This window comes from Myxocyprinus asiaticus, chromosome 23 (genome assembly GCF_019703515.2).
Source record: "Myxocyprinus asiaticus isolate MX2 ecotype Aquarium Trade chromosome 23, UBuf_Myxa_2, whole genome shotgun sequence".
Lineage (NCBI taxonomy): Eukaryota > Metazoa > Chordata > Actinopteri > Cypriniformes > Catostomidae > Myxocyprinus > Myxocyprinus asiaticus.
Window position 1 is genome coordinate 43,681,508 of NC_059366.1, and position 26,501 is coordinate 43,708,008.

At 37.0% G+C, this 26,501-nt stretch overlaps 1 protein-coding gene across 4 annotated transcripts in view; it reads right to left on the bottom strand.

Annotated features, from left to right (window-relative positions):
- The window catches only part of itga9 (integrin, alpha 9), a 144,182-nt gene that overhangs the window by 77,233 nt on the left and 40,448 nt on the right, over positions 1-26,501 (bottom strand). For all 4 annotated transcript variants that reach the window (XR_007892693.1, XR_007892692.1, XM_051651112.1 and 1 more), the window contains 10 exons: positions 23,656-23,785; positions 23,465-23,550; positions 23,277-23,339; positions 20,978-21,115; positions 20,692-20,797; positions 16,629-16,723; positions 13,837-13,927; positions 13,071-13,116; positions 12,829-12,983; positions 4,851-5,011 (listed from right to left, as the gene is read on the bottom strand). Coding sequence is in view for 2 of the 4 variants with exons in the window: in XM_051651112.1 (XP_051507072.1) it covers positions 4,851-5,011; positions 12,829-12,983; positions 13,071-13,116; positions 13,837-13,927; positions 16,629-16,723; positions 20,692-20,797; positions 20,978-21,115; positions 23,277-23,339; positions 23,465-23,550; positions 23,656-23,785 (1,071 nt within the window). In the remaining 2 variants the exon portion in view is untranslated. The remainder of the gene's footprint in view (positions 1-4,850; positions 5,012-12,828; positions 12,984-13,070; positions 13,117-13,836; positions 13,928-16,628; positions 16,724-20,691; positions 20,798-20,977; positions 21,116-23,276; positions 23,340-23,464; positions 23,551-23,655; positions 23,786-26,501) is intronic.

Consider the following 26,501-nt stretch of genomic DNA (forward strand, 5'->3'; position numbering starts at 1 on the left):
AGACTTGTTTTCAAGTTTGTGACACTTCAAAGTGCATATATAAAAAAAAGAGAATTCAGTGCTGATATTTCTATAAATAGTTTACTATACAAAAGGATAGAAACAATGAGACATTTGGTTGTTCTTGCAAAAAAAATTTGCTCACCCTCGTGCCATCCCAGATGCATGACTTTCTTTCTTCTGCTGAACACAAATGAAGATATTTAGAGGAATATCTCAGATCTGTAGGTCCATACAATGCAAGTGAATAGTGACCAAAACTTTGACGCTCCAAAAAGCAAATAAATACAGTATAAAAGTAATCCATAAGACTCCAGTGGCATAATCCATGACTTCAGAAGCGATCCAATCGGTTTTGGGTGAAAAGATCTGAAAGAGCTGAAAAATTCTAAAAATCTTTGTGTTCAGCAGAAGAAAGTACGTCACACATCTGAGATAGAATTTACATTTTTAGGTGAACTATTTCATTTAAGTCATTACTTACGCATATGTTAATGAGGGACACAAAAACACCCGTTTATAGAATTACTCTTATCAGTCTTATGGCAGTAAGAGGAAACACTGTGTGACTATACTTGAGTAAATGTAGAGAGAGTAGGTCAGCAAATCTGGTACTGTATTGTCAGCTGGTTGTATGCTGCTGGTTAAAGCATATTTGTTTCATGAGCTGTTCAGTAAAAAAGGAAAAACAGGACCCTGGCATGGGGCAAGCCGTTCCTGTAAGAAGCTCCCCCATGGAGATGTGGCCTGCAGTGGCTTGTAAAACAGTGGTGGTGAAATTTACAGAAGGGCCTCATTGTTAGAGCTACAGTACAACTCCACAGCAGCAGCACCCTGAGGATACTGAAGCTGTACACAGTACTGAACGCTGTGATACCAGCCAATTGCCAGCAGACAGAGAATGACGATTGTCTCACGACTAGTTAGCATAGTCGCAAAACAAGGTCTTTCATTAAGAACACTGCATTTCAAAGGTACCCAATGGCTTGTCACCTGATGGTTGGCATTTTATTTTGAAGGCGACACTCTATTATCTCTTACTAATGTCACTTGATTAAAATTCCTTTTTTTGGGGGAGATGTATTCCCCTTTTTCACCCAATTTGGAATGCCCAATTCCCAGTGCGCTTTTAAGTCCTCGTGGTCGTGTAGTGATTCGCCTCAATCCGGGTGGCGGAGGATGAATCCCAGTTACCTCCGCGTCTGAGACCATCAACCTGCGCATCTTATCACGTGGCTTGTTGAGCGCGTTGCCACGGAGACATGTGGAGGCTTCACGCCATCCACCGCGGCATCCGTGCTCAACTCACCACGCGTCCCACCGAGAACGAACTACATTATGGCGACCACGAGGAGATTACCCCATGTGACTCTACCCTCCCTAGCAAGCTGGGCCAATTTGGTTGCTAAGGAGACCTGGCTGGAGTCACTCAGCACGCCCTGGGATTCGAACTAACGAGCTAGCGAACTCCAGGGGTGGTAGCCAGCATCTTTTACCACTGAGATACCCAGGCCCCCCAAAATTCCTTTTTGAGTAAACCACAAGAGCTTCCACATGATTGTGAGTTTGATGCAAGCTTTTAACTTTGGCAGCAAAAATACAGATATGTCTGACAACCTTTGAAGGATAGCTTTTCAGTGAATAGTGACTTAATGTATTAGGTCACCTAAATATGCCAAATCTGTCATCATTTACTCACCGTCATGTTGTTCTAAACCCTTATGAATTTCTTTCTTCTCTGGAACACAAAAGGAGATGTTTTTGCACAACTTTTTTATTTATACAATGAAAGTGAATTGGAACTAAGGCTGTCAAGCTTCAAAATTGACAAAAAATCACTATAAAAGTAGTCCATGCAACTTGTGTGCTGTATTTAGAGTCTTTTGAAGCACAGGCCGAAATTTAAGTCATTATTAGCCGTAAGATATGCACCAAAAGCTCTAAAATCCCATTCTCATTAACGTATATTCCATCTGACACAACTGATGACCTAAAACCTGCTATATAAACATTTCAGTGAAGGATGACTTAAAAAGGATAGTTGACCCAAAAGTGTTAATTATCTCGTAAATTACTGACACACATGCCGTCTCAAACTTACATGACTTTCTTCTGCAGAACACAAACGAAGATATTTTTGAGGGATGTCAAATTTGCTTTTGTCCATACAATGTAAGTCAAAGGGGTCCAAAACTTTCAAGCTCGAAAAAGGACATAAAGGCAGCATAAAAGTAATCCATATGACTTGAGTGGTTTAATCCATTTCTTATGTAGTTTAAGTCCTTAGTTTTGGACAAACACACACAAATAAAAAATACAACCTTATACTTTTGTTTGTGTTACGCAGTGGAGTGGTGGTGGCGTAGTGGACTGAAGCACTGAACTGGTAAGCAAAAGGTTGTTGGTTCAATTCTCACAGCCACCACCATTGTGTTCTTGAGCAAGGCACTTAACTCCAGGTTGCTCCAGGGGGATTGTCCCTGGAAGCACTGTAAGTTGCTTTGGATAAAAGCATCTGCCAAATGCATAAATGTAAATGGAAAGTCATATCTGTCTGATACGGCACACTGTAAACACTATTGCTTTAATTCATTGTTTTGAATAGGGGAAAAAATAACACACAAATTAGTTCAAGTAATTTAAACTTTATGAGTATTTAGAACTTTCTCTTCCTTTTGCTGTGTTATTTAGAAGAGTTTCTGTTGTGTTGGAGTTTTGGGGGATACCATTATGGTGAATAGTGGTGCTTGATCTTAGGTTGATGACAGGTACAATTTAAGATTGTTCTAAATTGCTTTACTCATTGAGCAATTGCTATGCTAATCAAAGCATAGTGTTACCAATTAGCATGCATTCAGCATGCTAGCATTCACTGTACTTGCTAGTACTAGCTAGTTACGGGTTGTCTACACTCTATGCATTTACATTAACTGGTATTGTAACAGAAATGTTACAGTTTCATATTAAATCTATTAAGGACAAACTATTAGACTTTTTCCAACTGTGAAATGTGTAGTTAAACGTATTTAACTACAACTGTGTTTAACTGTATGTAGACTATTAAGTTGTTTTTTTTTTTTGTATGTCTAGCTGGCCTAACCATGGTAATGAGGATGGCCTTATGGAAGAAATATGGAACATTTTGACCAGTGCAAGTACATTGAAAGAAGAGGTTTCAAGTCTGGACCTCCATGAATTATGGACAAAGTTTTCCTCCTGTTCGATTGATATCTGACATCCAGCATGCTGTCCATATTTGCCTTCAAGAGCTTTACTTATTAAATCATTAAGCCTGTTGTAGGGAAAACAAACTTTTCACTAGAAGCAGTCCCAACACAGTAAAGTGGATTACTCATGTGTACAGTCAGAACTTTATAACTAGCCTACAGAAATAAAGTGCTAATTAAATTCAGTAGTTTGTTTAGTATAGAATAAGTTGATTTCCTATAGCAGCTTGAAGTAAAAACAAATCCTTTTTAAATTCAAGAGGTTCCTTTAAAATATGGTTCTCAAAAGAACACCAGTATTTCCAATGTAAACATGCAATTATGTTGTAAATAATTGCAATTATGTAATCAACCAACTTGGAGCATGTGGATGACTATGTAGGTCAACTACCACTGAAGACCATTTTTGACCCAGAAAAAATCTTGGTTGTGCCATAGTGTATTTGTGTCTTTTGAATTGATCAATGCCAGGTTTGATTGATGTAAGTGTGCACAAAAACTGATAATTAATTTGATTGTTAATTAGGTCATGTTTGGTGTTACAAATTTAAGATTGTTGGCCAACTTAAACAAAAAAATGCTTGTGTGATTCATTCATGTCTTTGAAATCTCACTCCAACCAGGATGCCAAAGTTGGCAACCCTGTAGTTAGGTTTCCTCTACTTGAAGTATTTAAGTTGAGATTACGTGGCAATTTTAATTTCAGCAAAAGTGTTACATTTAAAGTTAAGTGCCATCAAAATGAATTAGCTCACTCTATATTTCAAGTTAAGAGCAATTAGCATATACTGTATGTGTGGTACACAATTAAAATCTGAAAGTTATATTAACTTAAACTTGGGGGTTTGATGTAACTGGTTGCCTCAAATTTGTTGAGTTCTGCTAACTTATTAGGGTTTACAGTGCATGAGGGCGAGTGAATGATAAGAGATTACCATTTTCAGGTGAACTATCCCTTTAAATTTCGGACTGTTTCTCACAGACAACTTCATTTATATCTTTAGAAGACTTGCAATATAGCTTACGAATTGTATGGACTACTTTTACAATAGTTCTGTGGATTATTATTTTATTTTTTTGTCTTTTTCATTCAGAATTGCCACCTTGTTTTGTTATGCAGAAAAAAAATACCCTTGTGTGTTCAACGAAAGTAAAAAAAAAGGATTTGAAATGACATGAGGGTGACTAGATGATGGCAGAAATGTGATTTCTTGGTTTCAAATTTATGATATTCCATTTACCCCTTCAATATTAAGGTCAGATATTATACAGTGTTTCAAAACTCCCAAAGGAGGCATAGCTTGTTTTGTCCTCCAACCACCATCAAATGAAAATAACTTAAAAGTAATTACATAAAAACACACATGGACATACAGTATTTGGTTGGTGTTATGATGGAGTGAAATAAAGTTCAGCACAACATGTCCTGAGCTCCAGAGCAGGGGTGAGTACACCACAGGTCATGGAAGACAAAAGACCTCGGGTCAGCCGAGGACAAGTGCAAACAACATCACATGGACCGGCCAGAATTCTGTGGTGTTGAGACCTCCATGAAAATGCCACATCTCTGATGCCTGAATATTTGGAACATGAGTAATACCTTGAAATCAAAGGAATACTCACCCTTACGAAGGACGTGTACTGATGGCACTGCTGTCGATTGATTTCTAGGTTGAAATGCTGACTCATAACACCCGTCTGCTCACCACCATTTGCGAAATACACCCGGGGCGGAAGACCTTTGTGTCTCTTATCTGAATCTGCCGTAAGATTGTACAATAACTCTGAGGAGAAAGATAGACATGTACATTTCAGTTAGAAGACAGTATAAACAACTCTCAGATGATTCCTCAGATGATCTGTGTTTATACACTCGCTATCACAGGCATACCAGGGCGCTGCAGTCCCACATTTTGGACTTAAGAACAAAGTCAAGCAAGACATAAAGTTCCCACTGTCATAGTCATGGAAATGAAGGAAAACAGCGCAAGAACATTTTTAGGGCCATGCGTCCAAGAGTTGTGTGTTTTTGATACACTTCTGTATGTTTGAGAAAACGGTAAGGAAACGCCTGGTTCAAAATGTAAGATGGGTGAATCTCACGAAACCTGAAAATTTCAGCTCACGTTTCACCCAAAAAGCAAAAGAATGAAATAAGAAGTAAAATTTTGCATAAAAGTACACAAAGTCTATATTTAGGGCATTACGATTTTTGGCATTGTGGGAGTATTTCTATGACAATTAAGCACAATTTCCCCTCATTACTGTAGTATAAAATCATCCCATTTATTTATTTGTTTTTTTTTAATTTTTATAAAATTGATATAATTTATATGAATCATAACAAATACTACCATAATGATACTTAAATATTTAAAATATAGAAATAATAATTAAATGTTAACTAATATTAACCAATGATAAAAAATTAAAAAAATTATATATGTAAAGTAAGAGTTTATTTTTTCATTTTTAAATGATTGTCTCCTATAAAAACATGTATTAATTTTGCAGTTCTGTTTCATGCTGCTAGTGGCACAGAAATTACACACTTAACCTTTAAATTATATATAGTTTTTTCATTACAGTAATGAGAACTGGGGGGATGCTTGACTGTCATAAAAATAATTTCACAATGCAAACCATCTTTAAATAGACTTCATTTTTGTCAAGCAATATATTTATATACATATTGTATATATATATTTAAGCAATTTCACACGAGCAAGAGTGCGATATGGCCCTGCATCAGCACTGCTGTGATACGCCCACAGGCTGAGCGCCGCAGGTAATCACAGCAGTGCTGATTTAGGGCCATATAGCACAACTGCGAGTGTGATATTGCTAATATACAACAGTTCAATGAACAATTACATGTAAAAAAATTAGGAAAAACTGAGTACGGTAATTAAAGAGGCATTTGTGCATGGAACTACTTTCTCACGCGACGGATCAGAATCTGCTGTTGCTGGTTCAAACCAAATGATGTGTCCAAGCCTTCGTTAGTAATTAAAAAATATCACTTTAGAACCAGTATCACAGCTTGGGCTGTTTCTAACAAGTTATTGGAGAAACAGCCCAAGTGTGTGTCTGTGTGTGTGTGTTTGTGAGAGAGGAGAGAGAGAGAGAGAGAGAGAGAGAGAGAGAGAGAGAGAGAGAGAGAGAGAGAGATGGAGCGTGTGCGATCACCTGTTGATGATGCTGTAGTGTGTTAGTAAGCTTTCTGAAGATGATGTCATTTTGATCAAATGCATCTTATTTTCTCAGTGGAAAAATAGTCGTCCAAGTGGGGGTATTCCTCCCTATTTCACGTTAGCAAGTGCGCAAGAGTCGTTCACTATAGAAACTGCAATCTCCTCCACCATTTTGAACAGTATGCCCTCTTAAATGTGAATACTCCAGTAAGAGGTAAGCACACTGAGTTTGTGTCATTAATCAGTCTATTGTGTCTCTCAGCTATGATGAGCCTTAATGGTAAAATTGTTAGTTTAAAGCTGTTTAAAGCTATTTCCTAGCTTTAGAAGTGTAGTAGTAATACAAGCGATCACGTAGTGCTGATGAATGAAAACACTGACTGATGCTGACTCACTTCACGTCACCAAACTGGCTCATATTACACACAAAATGGTCTTTTTCCGCCACCTGCTGGCTCAAATATGTAATGTCACAAAATTAAATGTAAAGAGACATATATAGCTCTTAACACATATGCACTGCTCTTACACTTTAGTTTAGAATGGCACAAACACAAGTGGAGTGATACACACAGTGAAGCGTCCGAGTGCTGATGGTGTGAGACCATAGAACGTCTCTCGTCCAATCAGAATCGAGGACCGGAACTGTTGTGTGTGTATATATATATATATAGTATATATATATAGCTATGTAAAAAAGACACCACTCTAAATGTTTCTTAAATAAGCATCTCTACATGTATGGCAGCCATTCAATTCCAGTGTTTGTTGAATTCCTGCTTGAATTTTTGAGCCAGGAGTGGCATAAAATCACCCAACAGCAATGTGAAAGACTGATGGAAAGCCTGCAAAGACGCATGAAAGTGGTAACTGAAAATCAGGGTTATTCCACCAAATATTGATTTCTGAACTCTTCCTAAGTTAAAACATTAGTATTGTGTTGTTTATAAATGAATATGAACTTGTTTTCTTTGCATTATTCGAGGTCTGAAAACACGTCATTTTCTGCAAATAAATGCTCTAAATGACAATTTTCTTATTTGGAATTTGGAGGAAATGTTGTCAGTACTTTAAAGAATAAAACAAAAATGTTCATTTTACTCAAACACATACCTATAATTAATAAATCTAGAGAAACTAAACATGTGGAGTGGTCTCTTAATTTTTTTCAGAGCTATATATAAACAAGGCTCGAGTTGAGAGGGGATGCGAGGGGAGGCCATCCCCCTTGTTGCAAGAAATATGAAAAACCATCCCCTTGTAAAACTACCATCGCCCCTTACCATCCCCTTTAGATCAATTGTGTTATATATTACTTAGAAATAGTCATGCAAGTAAAATATTTAATTCTTTACATTTGAAAAACAAACAGATAATGGCGATTAGCCGCTCAGAAGTGCGGTGTTGCCAGAAATATTCTGCCAATGTGACGCTTTAGTTGCGTAATCTGGCAACCTTGAGCATGCAAGCTCTCGCTCTACTGTGAAAAGGCGTCTGTTTTCTGCAAACACAAGAAATGTCGGAGTTTAGTGATGGATTGACTTGTCCTTCCTAGTGTTCACATAAAACTTATGTCAATGAAGGTAATGCAAGTATTCAAATGTTTTCAAAAGTTTCACAGACTTTCAAAAATGACTAAGAGAACAATTAGAGGACATTTTTCGCCTTTCTTTAAAAAGAAGAGAACAAAAGCTAAGATATTGCTATGAGAAGTGTACAGTTACAGCATGGACATGTTTTTTACTCAAACAATCTTCAGGGTATAGAATAACGTTTTACACCAGTTTACGCATTCTTCATAGAAACAGCCCAAACTTCCGTTACTAGTTCGGTTAAAGTAGAAAAATGTGTGTGTGTGTGACAGTGAGCGAACGATCGAGAGAAAACCTTTTTCATGACCATAACGTGAATTGTATTCACAAAATTCATCATAAAATACAATAACAGAAGGTAACAGGTGCATATTATGGCCATGTGTAAGGGTCAATGACGTGACGCCCATTTTTTGTCCAGATCTATTAAATAAAAAAATACAAATGCAATTTACACAAAACATTTACCTGAATACACCTCTTCTATGATGAGCATATTTTAAATGTCTGAATCTGAGTCATATTGACATTTATTTCTGGGGCTTAAAGTAAAAAATATCATGTGGTATCCAGAAACAAAAAAGTCTCATTAAAAGCTGAAATTCTTGAAAAAATAAAATGTTGGCATGACTACAGCACAATGATCTTTTATTGATATTTCTTTAAAAAAATTAAAAAAAAAAAAAAAATTGAAACAATTGTTTTTTAAAATGATTCATTTTTTTAATTGCTTTTGTCCACCAAATTAAAGTCATGTGGTGTAACCAGCGTGTAGGTAGCCATTGTTTTGTTTATGTTGACCATAAAAACCATAAAACAGAGCTGGCACATTTAGACCCTCAAGACTGTGTGTGAAGTTTAAAAAAAACATCTGATATTTATTTTGACATTTTTATGAAAAGACATATTTTGTTCAGGACATGTGGTGTAACCTAAAGAAAATGTCTTGATATTTTTGACTCACAAATAATAAAAATATATTTTTACCTAGAACAATGTGTTAGAAAACGTCTTTGAAATGGACGATTAAGTTGTTTATACTCTCGTGTTCAAGGTGCGAAGAAAGTATTATACTACTTTATACTTTATGGTTACACCACATGACATTTTTACAGTTTTTTTTATTTTTTTCTAGAAAATGCTATAAAAGGTTTTTAAACATTTTATGAAACCAAATTGGACACACAGATTACATTTCTAAGAACTTGACACATATGTCAAGGGTATATAAACTCTGACACTATCACCCCCCTTGAATTTTTTTTTTTTTTTTTTACAAATCGACCACTGTATATACGTATATTACAGTGGTAGGGGTTGAAATATGATCCCCAGACTGGTATGAGGTCATACATGTACAGGTGCATCTCAATAAATTAGAATGTCGTGGAAAAGTTCATTTATTTCAGTAATTCAACTCAAATTGTGAAACTCGTGTATTAAACAAATTCAATGCACACAGACTGAAGTAGTTTAAGTCTTTGGTTCTTTTAATTGTGATGATTTTGGCTCACATTTAACAAAAACCCACCAATTCACTATCTCAAAATTAGAATACATCATAAGACCAATAAAAAAAACATTTTTAGTGAATTGTTGGCCTTCTGGAAAGTATGTTCATTTACTGTATATGTACTCAATACTTGGTAGGGGCTCCTTTTGCTTTAATTACTGCCTCAATTTGGCGTGGCATGGAGGTGATCAGTTTGTGGCACTGCTGAGGTGGTATGGAAGCCCAGGTTTCTTTGACAGTGGCCTTCAGCTCATCTGCATTTTTTGGTCTCTTGTTTCTCATTTTCCTCTTGACAATACCCCATAGATTCTCTATGGGATTCAGGTCTGGTGAGTTTGCTGGCCAGTCAAGCACACCAACACCATGGTCATTTAACCAACTTTTGGTGCTTTTGGCAGTGTGGGCAGGTGCCAAATCCTGCTGGAAAATGAAATCAGCATCTTTAAAAAGCTGGTCAGCAGAAGGAAGCATGAAGTGCTCCAAAATTTCTTGGTAAATGGGTGCAGTGACTTTGGTTTTCAAAAAACACAATGGACCAACACCAGCAGATGACATTGCACCCCCAAATCATCACAGACTGTGGAAACTTAACACTGGACTTCAAGCAACTTGGGCTATGAGCTTCTCCACCCTTCCTCCAGACTCTAGGACCTTGGTTTCCAAATGAAATACAAAACTTGCTCTCATCTGAAAAGAGGACTTTGGACCACTGGGCAACAGTCCAGTTCTTCTTCTCCTTAGCCCAGGTAAGACGCCTTTGACGTTGTCTGTGGTTCAGGAGTGGCTTAACAAGAGGAATACGACAACTGTAGCCAAATTCCTTGACATGTCTGTGTGTGGTGGCTCTTGATGCCTTGACCCCAGCCTCAGTCCATTCCTTGTGAAGTTCACCCAAATTCTTGAATCGATTTTGCTTGACAATCATAAGGCTGCGGTTCTCTCTGGTTGGTTGTGCATCTTTTTCTTCCACACTTTTTCCTTCCACTCAACTTTCTGTTAACATGCTTGGATACAGCACTCTGTGAACAGCCAGCTTCTTTGGCAATGAATGTTTGTGGCTTACCCTCCTTGTGAAGGGTGTCAATGATTGTCTTCTGGACAACTGTCAGATCAGCAGTCTTCCCCATGATTGTGTAGCCTAGTGAACAAAACTGAGAGACCATTTTGAAGGCTCAGGAAACCTTTGCAGGTGTTTTGAGTTGATTAGCTGATTGGCATGTCACCATATTCTAATTTTTTGAGATAGTGAATTGGTGGGTTTTTGTTAAATGTGAGCCAAAATCATCACAATTAAAAGAACCAAAGACTTAAACTACTTCAGTCTGTGTGCATTGAATTTATTTAATACACGAGTTTCACAATTTGAGTTGAATTACTGAAATAAATGAACTTTTCCACGACATTCTAATTTATTGAGATGCACCTGTAATTATAGACCCTTTAATTGCTAATAAGGCCGAAACTTCCTCTACACAAGTACATGAACGCATGCACTTTAGTGTATTGTTGCATTCCAGAATGTACCAGACCGCGATTCATAACACAATGCAAGTATGCGTTACATTCTCAACGTTGCCTCAAGGGGCACTATAGCGGATATAGTGTGAACTGTTCGTGTCTACAATGAGTTTCCTCTTTCAAGTCAACCACTGTCATGGCAGAGCAACAGTTTGAAAACAAAATAGCTCAGCAAGTAAATTGAAATGAACTTATTTATACCAACTCACCTGAATAATAATGCAACCAGTTTTTTGGCACATACTTTTAAAGGTAACTCTATCACCCCCTTGAGTACTGAGGTTTGTTACCACCACAGTTATGTTCAACCAGACCATGCATTGGCAATACACTGGCCAAGCACTCCCGTCTGCGTCCATGTACTTGCATAAAGTATGTAAGAGCTATTATTACTCTATTGGTCTCATAGGGTGTTACACTAATAAATGTCTGGGTTTATGACTGTACTTCATTACCAATGCAGTGGATTGTTCTTTTATATGTCCAGCTGTGAGCATACTATGACCTCACCCCAGTCTACCGAACCCAGACAGACAAGGTGCTGCAGCTTTTTCCCAGTATAGATGGCAAGCGCAGCTAACACCAGCTCTCTGTTTCCCAAAACATCCGATTATGTAACACCCCCTTTAAATATGCCATCTCCCATAAGACCACACACTTAGCAAGAAGTGGCCACACCCAAATGTTGAACAAGAGGTTATCGAATCAAAAGAAAGCTACATCTTCTACGCCCCCATGACCGCACAGTGTCTCGGCAAGTTAAAGGAATATTCCGGGTTCAATAAAGGTTGAGCTCACTCGACAGCATTTGAGGCATAATGTTGATTACCACAAAAATGTATTTTGACTTGTACCTCCTTTTCTTTATAAAAAAAAAAGCAAAATTCAAGGTTACAGTGAGGCTCTTACAATGGAAGTGAATGGGGGACAATTTTTGAACGTTAAAATACTCAGTGTTTCAAAAGTATAGCCACAAGACATCAACAATGTGTGGGTTAACATGATTTTAGAGTGATAAAATCACTTACTAATCTTTTCTGTGTAAAGTTATAGCCAATTTTACAACTATGTTGCCATGGCAATGTAATATGAACAATCCCTAAAATTACAGTAAAAACGACAATTTAAACAACTTTATGCTTCATATAATACATGAGTTTTAACAGAAGAATTAATGTACCTAAGTGCTTTTATAAGCTTCACATTTCTGCCTTTAAACCCTCCAAAAATTGGCCCCATTCACTTCCATTATAAGTGCCTCACTGTAACCTTGATCTTTGCTTTTTTTTTTTTTTTAAAAAAGGAGGGACGACTCGAAATGATTTTTTGTGGGAATTAATATTATGCCACAAATGCTGTCGACTGAGCTTAACTTGTATTGAACCCAGAATATTCCTTTAAGTGAACACATGCAGTCAGTCTCACTGAGTCGACTAACAAATATAACAGCCTCCAAAATTTTAATGCATGATTTAATGAATACAGATGCCATGATTATAGATTAGAGTCCGATTAAGAAATATTCTAATCTCCGTGGTTTGCATTTTAACCTCTGGCTGCTTTTCATGTGGTTAAAGAACTGAAGACTTTACTTTATAACCATTTAGGGTAGTAAGCAATTTTAAGGATTCAAATCAAATTATCCTTTTGTTTAAAGAGTTTGATGTACTATGAAAAACTACTGTAACTTTCAGACCTTAACTATATTATATGTGGACTTGTTTAAAAAAAAAGCGAATAAAATATATAAAAATGATATCACCCATTTGAAATGCTGCTCTTACCTATGTGTCCAGGTACGTGTTTCCCTCTAAAGCTCATGCAGACTGTGACATTGAAGCAGTTGAGATGCTGAGGACCTTTGTGACACTGCGGTACTGTGATGTTGATAGAGACAGGCAGGAAGATAGAGACGTCCACTGATATAACTGGTCTGGATCTGTCACATATCAACAGAAAGGACAGGTCAATGGGTGTTTAATTAAATACTGAGAATACTAGGTCTTGCCAGATTTAAAGTGCTCACCTCAGTAACACCACACTGTCAGCCATGAACGCCCCTATCGTTACATCTGAAATTGAAGCAAAAACATTTATTAGGAAGGTCGGAAATGATTTTCATATCATCAGATGTACAATTTAATAGAAAAAAAATATTTTAGTAAAATTATTTTACATGCAAACTACTATATATGAAATTAATCAAGCTCTATTTCTTTTTGCTAATAAAAAATGAAGCCGCCTTACTTTTTATGTCTGTAAGTTTAAGTGTGTGAGCGTCCACTGTGGAATGTATACACAAAATGCTTGCTGGCCACAGCGTTATGAGTTCAGCCCAAGAGACAGAACGTGTCAAAAAGCGGTTACATTGATGGAACGTTCTCCATCACATAATTAATTTCTTGCATTCTTCTGTGGACGTTCAAATTAAAGATGTGATTAAAAAAATGTGAGTGGTGCGTGCCTGTGCAAAATTTTCCGCTACGATTCTAGGGTCTTTCTTTGTTCTTCACTGGAAAGGGCTTTGCTCTGAGTAGCTGTTATTATGTTGCATTTTATTCTTCTGAACGGACCTTGATAAAATCATCTTTATTTAATAATACATACAGAATGGAGCAGGCATATGTACCCTAAAACATTGTATGTTTTCCCTCTTTACGAATATAAGAAAGGCCAAAAAGTAAGTGGTCTGGCACCTGCAGTGGTTCTGGGTGGTTTTGATGTTGTTCAATTGGAAAATTCTCATTGTTCATTTAAGCATAACAAGCCAAGTGTCTAAAGTAAAGCCAAACCTGGATATCCATTCCCATCCATGTCCACATTGCCGGAAATTGACTGGCTGAACATTTGGAGGGTGGGGTTGATGTTTCGCCCAGACAATCTCTGTTTAGAATCAAGGTGAGAGAGAGAACATGACATGGAGCAATCAGCAGTATTAATTCAGTATCAGCAGCATTAAGGCAGTATTCATATAAACACAGTAAGTAAATAGTTTGGGATGGAAGCAATTCAGTGACTAAATACCCAACCAAAGCATTAAAGTCAACATACTACCCATTAATACTGTATTTCTGAGTAGGGCGAGACTTGATTTTATCCTTCAGGAATTGAGCGTAACAGTCTGATTCCACAAGTTAAAATCCCATTAATTTCCTCGTAGACAAAATTATTTTAATGCTAACTTTTAAAGACAAACCTACTGTGAGCTCTGAAGTTGTTAATCGATGATATATGCTTCTGCTGAAGGAATCTGTCTACATTATTTCCAGCAGAGAAAGATCCACCAATCAGAGTATCGCAGCGAACAAACAAGGTCAAACAAGCTCTGTAGCGACCGCCCACTTCCGTGACACACTGTGAATGGCGCAGTCGAGTTGGTCTAACTACTTATTTATTTGTACAGTACATATTTTTAGAATAATATTTAAGCTCTGTTGGTCCTCACAATGCAAGTGAATAGGTACCAACATTTTGAAGCTCCAAAGCACATAAGACTCCAGTGGTTAAATCCATGTCTTCAGAAGCAATATGATGTCACGAACGCAGAGATTGAGGATCAGGACCCAAACGCACACTGAAAAAAAAAGGAATTTATTTATATACAAAAATAAATAAAAAAACAAACTAAAATTCCCACAAGGGGGACAACAAACAAGTCCATGGCAGAGCTAAATGAAGAGGGGCTGAGGCAGACAAAACAGGGACCAGGACCAACCAGAACGAACAGGGATGGAAAACCAGACTGATAAGACACGAACTAGACCGACTGGAACACGAGACCAACACCAACTGAACAAAAAAGACGAACTGGAACCAGACAGCAAACATGAGGAGACTAAATAGGGAGAAAACTCAACAGGTTAACAAGACAGGGCAAGTGTGACTAATAAACTAATAATGGGCAAACAAGGAGGCGGTGTATGATGTAAGACAGAGAGACACGCGGCGATACAAAAACAAAACAAATCCACGTGCTCTTACAAGACAACAAAACACCCTAATGGCATGAGCGCAAATCGCCAAGACAGTAAGGCAATATACGCCCATGCCAACCGACAAACAAGATGAGAGAATGCCACGCATTCTCACACTAAACGAAACATGAGCGTACATCACGAGGTAAACGCCACGTGATGCACGCAACAGGCGACAAAAACAAGACAGGACGCCTGTGCGAGAGTTCAGCCACACACACACCCGACACCTTAGACCACAGTGACCAAACCTCAGTCCAACATGAAGACAGCTCGCGACCCGGGCGCACAACACAACGCGAGTGTGACCCGAGGCGCAGCCTGCATTCGCGAGAGCCAGACAAACTATTGACGCGAGTGCATGCTGCCAAGATGACATAAGCACGATGCATCCATAATAACAGACAGACATGGAGCACATGTGTCCGGATCCCGACGCAGACCGAAACCGAACCAGACAGGAAGTCAGAATCCAGACAGCGTGCCCCCGGCATGAAACAAGACGGACCGAAGAGCGCACGGCAGGGAATACAACCGAAACCACGCGCTCACACAAAGACAGACATGAGACGATGATGCCACGGTCCTGTCAGACCAAAACCCAGACTAACAGAGTGACAAGACCGTGACAAGGTGTGTGTGAGAAACAGATCAATATTTAAGTCCTATAAATATATCCCATAAATCTCCACTTTAACTTTCACATTCTTCTTCTTTTGTTTTTGTCGATTAATATTCCTCGTGCATATCGCCAACTACTGGGCAGGGAGGAGAATTAATAGTAAAAAAGGACTTAAATATTAATCTGTTTCTCACCCAAACCTATCATGTCACTTCTGAAGACATGGATTTAACCACTGGAGTCTTATGGATTACTTTTATCCTGCCTTTATGTGCTTTTTGGAGCTTCAAAGATTTGGCCACCATTCACTTGCATTACAGTCTTCTTTTGGGTTCTGCAGGAGAAAGAAAGTCATGCACACCTGGGATGGTATTAGAGTGAGTAAATGATGAAAGAATTTTCATTTTTGGGTGAACTATCCCTTTACGTACACAGTCTTGTACCTTTGAGTTTTTGTCCGATTTTCAAATACTTTTTAGCTTTAAATTAAAGTTTGTAATGTAGTGAATTACCTCGTAGCTGGATGGTTTGGTTCATGGCTTAAAACACTTTTATGAAAGACTTTCTTAAAAAAATTCCTATGGAAAACAATAAATAAAAATAACTTCCAGAACCAAGTAGGCTGAAAAATTGGGCGGGCACCGCTGTGCTCTTTTGATTAGATTGTGAAAAGAAGTATATAACAGGTGGTTGGAAAGGAGGGGTTGACAAGAAATTTGATAAACTGTGCACAGTTAGACCAGGAGCGTGCATTAAGAAAATTAATAGGGTAGGTTTTAATTTCATGTTTACTTTAAATTGCATGAGGTTTTCAGTGAAACACGTGATGCACTGCTGACCAAATCATTCAATGGTATTAATTTTAATATAGTCATCTTATTTCCAGAGAAAGCACAAAAAATGCAGGTTTCCAGACTAATGTTCTACAGAATACTGATGAAAGCTAATGATGTAATTTCACTCATAATGACAGAAAGGCGTTAATTACCATAGAGTACTTGTTAACTATTCCTGTGATGTCACCATGGTATATGTAGATGGCTCCTCCATAATCATCCTCTTTTGGGGCTCCAATCGCTACATCTGCAGAAGAAGGGAAGATCAAATGAGTCACAAAGAAAGACTTTGAAAATAGGGATAAAGCTGAGTACACATTGAACGATTTTTGTGTCGCCTGAGACAAATTCAGGGGACCTTTAAAGAAGTCTTTCATCGTAGGACCCAGTCTTAGATTGCTTAGTGTGATATGCTCGCTGATGAATTAACTGCCTTTGCGATGAACCTTAGGCCACTCCCACACTAATCTGTTTAAATATTAAAACTCTGCTTTCAGTTTCCTAGTGTCATCATTTTCCAAAGTTTGCAGTTATGGGGAGTATTTTTCAAAAGACTCAGTTTCTGGTGGAGGAAAATGCCATTCCAGTGTGGATGAGAGGCGTAAATGTAGTGAAATCCATGCGTTTTCGAATGAAAACTGTTTTTTTAAGGACGTGGCCTCAGCTTCTATTGAAGTTCTTAAGTTCTCTAGGCTAAACATTAGCAACATTAGCACAATCACTTGTTTGGTTTGAGTGGAATAATTTTAATTTTGCCTGTCGAAAAGGTTGTCAAAGTTGATGACGTTATACGGCCATTCAGACACACAGTGTGCATCTGGCTTAAGGGATACTGCAAAGGACCTGCGACTGGATCTGAACTACTAGAAGTCCATTTATTGCTACTTATAACATATACAAATAACTTTTTGACACTCAGGAGACTTTTACCTTTCTATGACCCCCCCACCCCACCAAAACAATACAAATAAATAAATAATATAAAAAACTGCTTTCTGAAGCATGAGCCAAAAATACTTACATTTCTTGTCATTTGTTTTAGCAAGCACAACTAATAATATACAGTAGGGCTGCACAATTAATCGAATAAATAATCGAGATTACAATTACAGCTGCCACAATTAAGTAATCATGAAAAGTGTCCAAGACTCCAATATGCCAATATAATCAGTAGAACAGCTTTGCCTACCTAATATTATGCCCAGTCATGACTCTGACAGCATGTTAATCAGGAATGGCATAGACCTATAGCAAACTTACCTTACCTAGTGCCCTGGAAACCACCTTGTCAAATTAGACACTGTAGAACTTCTGTTAATATATTTAAGAAAACTCTTTCTGGCAAAAAAAAAAAAAAAAACCTTTGAAATTAATCACAATTACAATACAAAGGGAAATAATTGACAGTCATGATTTTTGTCATAATCGTGCAGTCCTAAAATAGCCAATTTAAAAAAAAAATTTTTGGACTACAATTCTTGATATTTATTTATTTCTTAGGAGCTGCCAACGCTCTTGCTGTCCTACCCTGGAAAGATTCACTTCCTGTTTTAATCCGGCACATCTGTCTCCACTTATCAGATATTCTTTGGGCCATTCTTAATGAACTTCATCAGGTGTGTTTGTGTAGAGTCGGAGCAAAGGCTCTGATGTACAGGACATCCAGGTGTTGGGTTGCTTTCTCTACTGGAATTCATTACGATCTCATTCCCACATTAAAGGAAGCTTTCGGTCTGTTTATTTCAAGTGAAATTAAAGTTATTCAAATTCTGTGATAGTTAAGACTCCCCAAACACTAACTGCGATGCTGCCCGGAGACTATGATTACAGAAAGCTAAGGCAACATGTGGAAAAATAAAGCTTTAATCAGCAAATGCATCAAGCATGAGTTGAAACTCACTCGAGTTGGAAAGTCAAAAGTGAGGATATTAGTCACAGAAGAGAGTCTGAAGAGAAGAGAAGAGAAGCTACTTAATGTCGAAAAATCTGATAAACAGAATGGCAATACGTAAAACACATACACTGGCGGCCAAAAGTTTGGAATAATGTACAGATTTTGCTGTTTCGGAAGGAAACTGGTACTTTAAATCACCAAAGTGGTCAGGACATTACTGATGTAAAAAACAGCACCATCACTATTTGAAAAAAAGTAATTTTTGATAAAATCTAGACAGCAGCCATCACTCCAACACCTTATCCTTGAGTAATCATGCTAAATTGATCATTTGGTACAAGAAAATCACTTGCCATTATATCAAACACAGTTGAGAGATATTTGGTTCATTAAATGAAGCTTAACATTGTCTTTGTGTTTGTTTTTGAGTTGCCACAGTATGCAATAGACTGGCACGTCTTAAGGTCAATATTAGGTCAAAAATGGCAAAAAAGAAACAGCTTTCTCTAGAAACTCATCAGTCAATCATTGTTTTGAGGAATGAAGGCTATACAATGCTTGAAAGATTTCATCCAAAGGTGTACACTACAGTCTTCAAAGACAAAGGACAACTGACTCTAACAAGGACAGAAAGAGATGTGGAAGACCAGATGTACAACTAAACAAGAGGATAAGTACATCAGAGTCTCTAGTTTGAGAAATAGACGCCTCACATGTCCTCAGCTGACAGCTTCATTGAATTCTACCCGCTCAACACCAGTTTCATGTACAACAGTAAAGAGAAGACTCAGGGGTGCAGGCATTATGGGAAGAATTGCAAAGAAAAAAACACTTTTGAAACAGAAAAACAAAAAGAAAAGGTTGGAGTGGGCAAAGAAACACAGACATTGGACAACAGATAATTGGAAAAGAGTGTTCTGGATCTTAACCCCATTGAGCTTTTGTGGGATCAGCTAGACTGTAAGGTGCGTGAGAAGTGCCCGACAACATCTATGGCAAGTGCTACAGGAAGTGTGGGGTGAAATGTCACCTGAGTATCTGGACAAACTGACAGCTAGAATAACAAGGATCTGCAAAGCTGTCATTGCTGCACGTGGAGGATTTTTTGATGAGAACTCTTTGAAGAAGTTTAAGAAGTTCTGAACATTTTCTTCAAATTGTAATAGTAATTTTCACATTATTAATGTCCTGACTATACATTGTGATCAGTTGAATGCCACTTTGGTGAATAAAAGTACCAATTTCTTTCCATAAGAGCAAAATCTGTACATTATTCCAAACTTTTGGCCACCAGTGTATATAATATGTACTCTATGTTCATGTATGGTTTTCTGTAATATAAAAAAGTCACATACAATATTTCTACATACTGAATATGCAACATATATTTCAAAATACTACAAAATAGCTGTTTTTAGATATATAAATCATATATTTTTTAAATCATAGTGAAATTTGAATATATATACACAGTTAATATATACTACTATGCTGATCATTATATAGAAATATGGAAAATGAGTGTGTGTCTTCCAGCATTCCTGAGAATCAAGTTAATTGTATATATTCAGGATTTGCATTTATATATTTAGATTTGCAACTATATATTCGGGTTTTACAAATGTATATTCTGATTTATAACAACAGTATATATTAAAGATTTAGAACTATATATTCGAATTTACAAATATATATTCAGATTTATAAATATGCATTAACTATATGCCGGATTTATAACTATATATTCAAATGTACAAATAAATATTTAGATATAAAAAACATATTCAGATTTACAACTACATATTCAGACTTTAAACTATATATTTAGATTTAGATATTTATATATATATAAACATTTATATTCAGATTTACAACTATAAATTCGGATTTATAAGTATATACTGTATATTCAGATTTAAAATAACATGTTTGGGTTTACAATTATGTATTCAAAATGTATATAATTATCTCCTGTTTGACCCAAATAATATATACAAGTATATATTTAATCAACATAAACAAATAATATGTGCAAACAAAATATTGTCATGTATCACATTTCTTTATGGGTGACTACGAATATCTGCATGTGTAATTTTGTAACATTTACAAGAGGCTCATCAACTAGCAGACCAAATAATTCGTAATCATTTCAATAAAATGTAACTTTTAAATGTAAATTTTCTTTGCATGGAAAGAGTTGAAGAGCTCTGATGTACACTAGACTTCAGTGACCTTTTCATATTAAATGTTGTAGAATTTTGGTCTTAGAAACTCATCCATTGCATCATTTTCAGTGTAAACAGACTCCAGATACTGACCTTGGTAACCGTCGTCATCAATGTCCCCGAGAGATGTGATGCACTCGCCAAAATGGGCATTGTAAGCATTGTTACCGTTCAGTAACGTAACTTCCTCCATTACTCCCTGAACAAACAGGTGCAAAAACATGTGAAGTCAGATTGTTTGTTAAATACAACATTTACCCATAAATGAAAAGTAAGTATAGCAACTTCAGTGGAATTTAAGTGTTTTTTGGAAAAATATTGGTGTCCTTAACCATTAATTTATTTTTATAACATTGCATTTTAAGCAAAGTGAACTCACATTGCCCCTGCTGAGGTAAACAGAAACCTGGCCTTCGTCCCGGACCTCGCTGTGCATGGGCGCTCCCACCAGCAAATCTGACAGTCCGTCTGCGTTTAGGTCAACTGCACACAATGAGGAGCCAAAGTAAGAGCCCATCTGAAACCAAGTCGAGCCGAGAGCAAACGGGTCAGGTTACAACGCCATGCACAGGACAAATCACTCCTCTGTGTCCAACATTTACATTATCTTATACAGTTCTAATGATTTTTCCTTTAGGAAGAAAGTCAAGCTATGACTGAGCTATGCTGCCCCAACAACCCTAACTGGAGTCTGCTGTTAGTATCTCTGTAGTGAAAGGAAGCGTATGATCACTTAAAGCAAACAACTACCTGGCTCTAATACAGACCTTATATAGGCAACAGTTTACGAAGATTCACATTTTTTTTTATAAAAGCCATTTAAAAAAAAAAAATAGACTTTGTGCCATTATTTACCCAAGTCGTTTCAAACTTGAGTGCCATGCCACATTCAATAACAATGACGAAACACACGAGCACCAATGAAGTTGACATCATTGACGTTAAATGTAGCACAAGATGACTCAACGCTACATTTTTAAAGGTAAGCATCAAACAAACAAAAAAACCTACAAAAAATGTAATTTTAGGAATGTTCCTCACACAAATCTATCTATGGAAGACAGATTCCACCTGGTAATAAAAAAATAAAAGAGGTAATTCTGACTTTTTATTTCACACTTGTGACTTTATTTCTCATCATTTCAACTGTATAACTCACAATTGCGAGACATAGTCACAACTGTGAGTTTTTATCATGCAATTGCGAGTTTAGAACACATACTTGCAAGTTTATATCGTAAGGGACTGTCTGAAAATTCCACCCACTGCGCCAAAACATCAGTGGTGTCCAAGCATTCAATCAACTGACTTATGCCTATTATAAAGAAGTTATATATTTAAAAAAAACTGTTAAAATAAATTTTAAGACTCTGAAGATTGTAGTAGGCTGCCAGTGGATAGACTGAATTACTACAGTTCATATTTTCCCAATATGTTAATGCAGTGGGTGGAATTTTCAGACGGTCCCTTACGTAAAGCGCATCCGAGCGTTTGCTGGCTTTATTCTGTAGCTACAACAAACGATGACTGTTTTAAGTCAAATGTTTTATGTCCATATAGTATGGTTATATACTCTTTAACTTAGTTGTTCTAATGATAGGCCCTGTATTTGTAAGATTGTCGCATTGAGAGAATGCTACGCAATGATGAGAAATGCCACTGCAAATGCAAAAATAGTCACAATTGCGTGTTTTATCACGTAATTGCGAGTTTATATCACATAATTGTGAGTTATAAAGTAGAAATTGAGAGAAATAAAGTCACAATTATGAAAAGAAAAATGAAAATGACCTCTTTTTTTATTTTTTATTACCTGGCGGGATCCGTCTTCTTTATCGTATGGCTTCAGTAGACATGGAATATTGCACATGAGTCATTTAGACTTCTTTTATGATACTTTTTATTTTTTTTATTTTGAGATCAGATATCCTCAGTTCCCATTTTAAAATCCAAAGTCTGGACTTCTGCTAAATATCTTCCTATGGGTTCAGTCCATGGAAGAAAGAACATCATAGAGGTTTGGAATGACACGAGAGTGAGGAAATGATTAAAGAATTTCATTTTTTTTGGGTGAACTATGCTTTTCAGGACACGTCCACACTAATCCGTTTAAGGGTGCGCTCAGCAAATTTTTTGTTCATGTCCTCTTGGACTTACACTGACTGATCTAGGAGCCTGGATGCAGCATCATTCAAACACAATAGATGCCGATGCCATTGTTAAAATTCACTTTTCACAGTCAGTCATGATTAATTTAATTCATGAGTGAAAGTGTCGAATAACAGGATGGTTACACTAACATGGCAGCCCCACTTTAATAAGGTTAATGATAAGGCTGGAGTCTTTATCTCATGTTAGTGGTCATAGTATTATACATACAGTATGTTTCATATTAATATTAATTGATTAATTTCTTTAGAAGTGAAACTTTTTTTAAGGAGTGCACCTTTAAGTTTGAAACCTTCGTTTTTAGCTTTTAACGTCATAATTTTTCAAAGTATGCATTTTCGAAACGCTCTGTTTTTGATGGAGGAAAACACCAATAGAAAACGAGTGTTTCAAATTAAAATGTAGCCTGTTTGGACACGGCCTAAGGAGCTATGCTTGACTACGTAAAGCAATAGAAATTATTATGTTATATTATTTCAGTTTGTAAATAAACTGTTCACTGTACCCACCATTTTCCCTGAGGCTTGAAAGGTCTTCACAAGAGATGTTCCCTCAATTCTGAAGATGTAAACCTATAAAATGGATGAAATAGTAGTTTCATTATGTCTAAGTGGCCAAGCAACAAAACCTGGTGTCTATGGTGCAACTTCTTAGCATTGCAATAAACTGGTTAGGGAACAAAGTTACAAGCACCTACTTTTCCACCACCACTGTCTTGTGGTGCACCAGCCGCAATGTCTAAGGCAGTCAGGGAAGAAAAGTGACCAGCAGTCACTGCATATCCTAAAAATAACAGAAATCTGTTATAGGCTTAGGTGCAATATTGATGGTAATAACATGGAATACTGTAATAGTTTTGTTGTGGTTTTAAAATAAAGCAGGTATTACCGAGATAACTGTATCTCGGAGGACTCAGGTCATCTTGATTAAGGTTGTAGTGTGTACTGGATGTCATGTTATACACTTTAACTGTTCCGGTCCAGTAATAAGACCCGGGCGCACCCATAACAACCAGTTCCTAGAAATCAACATAAAACTCATGTGAGATACATTCAAAAAGCCAATAACTTTTCAACAGGCTTCTGCACATTTCCTCATGGCTGAAAAAAATAAATAAAAATGAAGCTTATAATTATAGGAAAAAAAACACAAAGCGTTTGGTGAGGCTCTGGTCAACCAAAAGCCACAAACGAGCTGAAAAGCATGCTGTCGTTCTCTGCTTTTATCACTCAATGGAAGCTGAGAAAGAAACTGAGAGAGGACTTTGATCTGTTTTAATTGCTCCACAACATCACTCTCCAAAAAAAGGCATTTTGTTTTACATGACCACAGTAATTGAATATATATATATATATATATATTTATTTATTTATTTATTTATTTATTTTTTTAAATTTGGAATGCCCAATTCCCAATGCACTCTAAGTCCTCGTGGTGGCATAGTGACTCGCCTCAAGCCGGGTGGCGGAGGACGAATCTCAGTGGAGACATAGCACGTGTGGAGACTTCACGCCATCCACCGCAGCATCCACGCACAACTCACCACGCGTCCCATTGAGAGTGAGAACCACATTATAGTGACCAAGAGGAGGTTACCACATGTGACTCTACCCTCCCTAGCAACCAGGCCAATTTGGTTGCTAAAGAGACCTGGCTGGAGTCACTCAGCACGCCCTGGATTCGAACTCGTTACTCCAGGGGTGATAGTCAGCATCTTTACTCACTGAGCTACCCAGGCCCCAAAATATACCATTTTTTAAGATCCCCATTTATCATGTCTGGAGCTCAAATGGTGTGGGACGAGTTATGCACAAAAGTTTAATGCAGGTTAGTGGTTTGTTCAGATCCCTAACCCTGAATATGAGAAATAGTAAAAGTAAAATTTGCCTTAGCAAGTACTACTACAAAAAAGTTTAGTCATAAATATTTAGCACAGAATCTTTTGTGGAAATTTTTTTTTTCCATCCCGATACAAATAATAATAATAAAAAAATAGACGTATGGAATATCCCATGAATGATGAAGGAAACAGGGCTCTTGTGTAGTTGATCTGAGTTCTATCAAGCCACAAATGGATGTCTCTCACTGCTTTTTCCATTGACAAGGCCAGACTGCTAAAACCACACAAATGCTATTGGACTCGGTCAGTACTGCCAAACATGTAAAACACCACCTCCAGCCGAGCCATCAGCGCTCAGTCAAGGAGTGTCAGAGTTTTTTTTAACATCTGTTTTAGACGCTTTGGGTCTTGATGGTCACTTAAGATGTTCTTCCAAATGATAAGATGCCATTACGACCCAAGCTACAAAGCAGCTGTAGAGCAGATGCACCACCATGGAAGAGATGTGAGGAATTCCAGTCTGCCATGGATTAAGCCTTTCAGATTTCTTTTTGTCTGAACTTCCAACACTGATTTCAGCTTTAATGGAACAAGACAACGCCAACTATGTTCCAATGATGTCTGGTGAAGGGCTGGGTAGAAGTTCAGCAGCAAGATCCTTTCTCTGCGTGTTGAGGATAAAAGTTTGCTTGACTTGTTCTGTGTGACATGTGTCAAAAAAATAAAAGATCCACGCAATCCATTTGCCACTGAATAATGTCTCTTTTAATACCATTTTTGCTCATTTTGCTCAAAAACAACAACAACAAAAGAAACATTCAATTCTAATCACACATAGCATGGATATGGAAAAGAAGCATTGCAACTTCACTCATTAATATGCACACTTCTGTGAGACGCTCACTGAACTGCCGCTATTCTTAAAGAGACAGTACCATTTAAGCACTTGTTCTGATATCAATGTAAATACATGTAAATAGCACAATTATACAAGTATATGGATTGCATGGAATTTGTACATTTTTAAAAGCTAAAATGTGACCAAAATGATGAAAAACTAATGATAAAATGAGTAAAATGTATATTTTAATAATGTACAAAATTAGAAGGTCCCTGTATATTTAAAAGCATTAGCTTAGAGAGAATTTATTTCATATGTAAGCAAAATAGGCATAACTATAATATTGCAATCAAATCAAATTAAGAGTCAAATCAAGAGCTTTCGAATCGGAATTGAATCAGGAAATCTTTATCAATATACAGCCCTAGTCTGATGTCTTTAATACCTTATAATAAGAGCTGTCAAAATTAACATGTTAACATGTGATTAATTTAAATAGTTAAATGCGCTAATTTTTCTTAATCACGATTAATGCATTTACCGTTAATACAGCATAAACCAGCATAAACACTGGTCGGAAGGGCGGAACCTTTGCGATGCGTCTGCATGGAGTCATTAGCCTCCACAAACACACACAACAACACTACCGTATCAGTGATAAAATGGTGGGGAAAGGAGGTTTTAACACTATTTGTTGTACAAAACAAACCCAGATATGACTTCAAGTATTTTTTAGCCCAAGTAAGGCACATTTTAACTACCACAGAAGCAGTCAAGTCTTAACTATCACCAAAATGCAGAATGAGACGTTTTTGTCTGCAAGCGGCGCTACACTCTAATGCCCTGACGTGAATCATGATCGCGGTTTCACGATTGCTGTAACAAAGCGGATAGCCACAGTCTACCTGTCAATTAATATTGTGGAGGATGAGAGTTTAAGAGATTTAATGCCCACTGCAATTAATATCAATTAGTAAACCTCCTACTTAGACTTTAGGAAACATTTAATATGACTTAATGTTGGTGCTATTTTAGTGTATTTCTACTTTTATA